Source organism: Prorops nasuta, unplaced genomic scaffold (genome assembly GCF_024137725.1).
Source record: "Prorops nasuta isolate Cenicafe-Biocafe unplaced genomic scaffold, Cenicafe_Pnas_1.2 PNAS00048, whole genome shotgun sequence".
Taxonomy (NCBI): domain Eukaryota; kingdom Metazoa; phylum Arthropoda; class Insecta; order Hymenoptera; family Bethylidae; genus Prorops; species Prorops nasuta.
This window is the reverse complement of record NW_027116845.1, coordinates 1,198,955-1,200,297: the sequence shown is the minus strand read 5'-3', so window position 1 is coordinate 1,200,297 and position 1,343 is coordinate 1,198,955. Positions and strand designations below refer to the sequence as shown.

The 1,343-nt window shown below is 46.8% G+C and overlaps 1 protein-coding gene across 1 annotated transcript; it reads left to right on the top strand.

Annotated features, from left to right (window-relative positions):
* Nucleotides 1–344: 344 nt before the first annotated feature.
* Nucleotides 345–1,289, top strand: LOC136784163 (uncharacterized). The gene has a single exon (XM_066744679.1). It carries the CDS (start codon nt 345–347, stop codon nt 1,287–1,289), a length of 945 nt encoding a protein of 314 aa, XP_066600776.1.
* The last annotated feature ends 54 nt before the right edge of the window (nt 1,290–1,343 follow it).

The following is a 1,343-nucleotide window of genomic DNA, read 5'->3' as shown; positions in this document are numbered from 1 at the left end:
GTGCATATGCGCTAACTACTTATATGTATATGGCCTTGCAACATTTGAAACCCTATATAAATGGGGCTCCCCTCTATGACTCTCTCTCTAGCATGTTCTATAGTAGGACCGTTCCACGGTCCACTCCCGAGCAGTATTTTTGGAAGGCCTTTCTTAGTTAAAATAAAACGCTTAATTGGAAACAACTCAGAGTGAAACATTTATTCTTCCTGGTGTACATATTATCTACAAAGTGGTGACCCCGACGTGATCCGTTCGGATTACGTCCCTCGGCTAACACGTGAACCTTGGACCTCTTCTCGACATCATGGGAATCGACGGCTACAACTTACATCCGCGAAGTCATGCCGTTGGAATACTCGCCTCAACCTGGGGGAACAATGCAAAGCTCATTAATTGACATGAAGAATTTACCGATTCTACCATCAAATAATGGTGGAGAAGCACCGGTAGACGACTCCGCGCCTAACAATAATTTGCGGACTCAAATTCTTCGCCCTACGGGAAATGGAGAAGTTTCGGCAGTGTGGAGGCAACAGCTACCGGCCTTTATGTCTGAGGCTCCAGACATTTGGTTTCTCATCATCGAGGCGGAGTTCTCCGCAGCAAAGATACGGAGCGACGATACCAAATACCTAGCGGTGCTTAAGGCCTTGGATGGCGGCACTCTGAGGAGCCTAACTGATGTTCTCCGTCATCCACCTGAAAAGGGTAGATATGAAAATCTAAAAAGCATGATTTTAAACAAATTGGTGGAGCCCAGGTCAAAGCAGGTGGATAACCTCCTCAGGAACCCTACCTTAGGAGATAAGAAGCCATTTCAACTCCTGCGGGAAATGCGAGATTTGGCTAAAGGGGATATCGGGAAAGATATCTTACACCAGCTGTGGCTGGAACGATTGCCGGCTCACATTCGGCCTCATCTGCTGACTTCCAGCAATCTTGACCTTGACGGCGTTGTGGAGCTAGCAGATCGACTTCTCGATGTTTTCAGCTCGTCCTATACAGTGGCTGCAACAAGTGGAAGTACCTATAAGGAGGCGAGATTGGAGAAACGATTGGATGACATGCAAGCACTAATTCTCAATTGCATGCAAGAAATTAAAGAATTGAGGCTTACTCAGCGAACCTTTGACCCCGGTAACATGAAGCAGAAACATCGCTCAAGATCAAGGACACCTGCACGGAAGAAGCTATGCTACTACCATGAGCGCTTTGGGAAACAGGCGCAGAAATGTGCAGAACCCTGTCTGCTGCATGAATCCTTCAACAAGCAGCAGGAAAACTAAGTCAGCTGTCATCCCTGAAAACGAAAGATGACAGCAATATTAATCAGGTAGGCC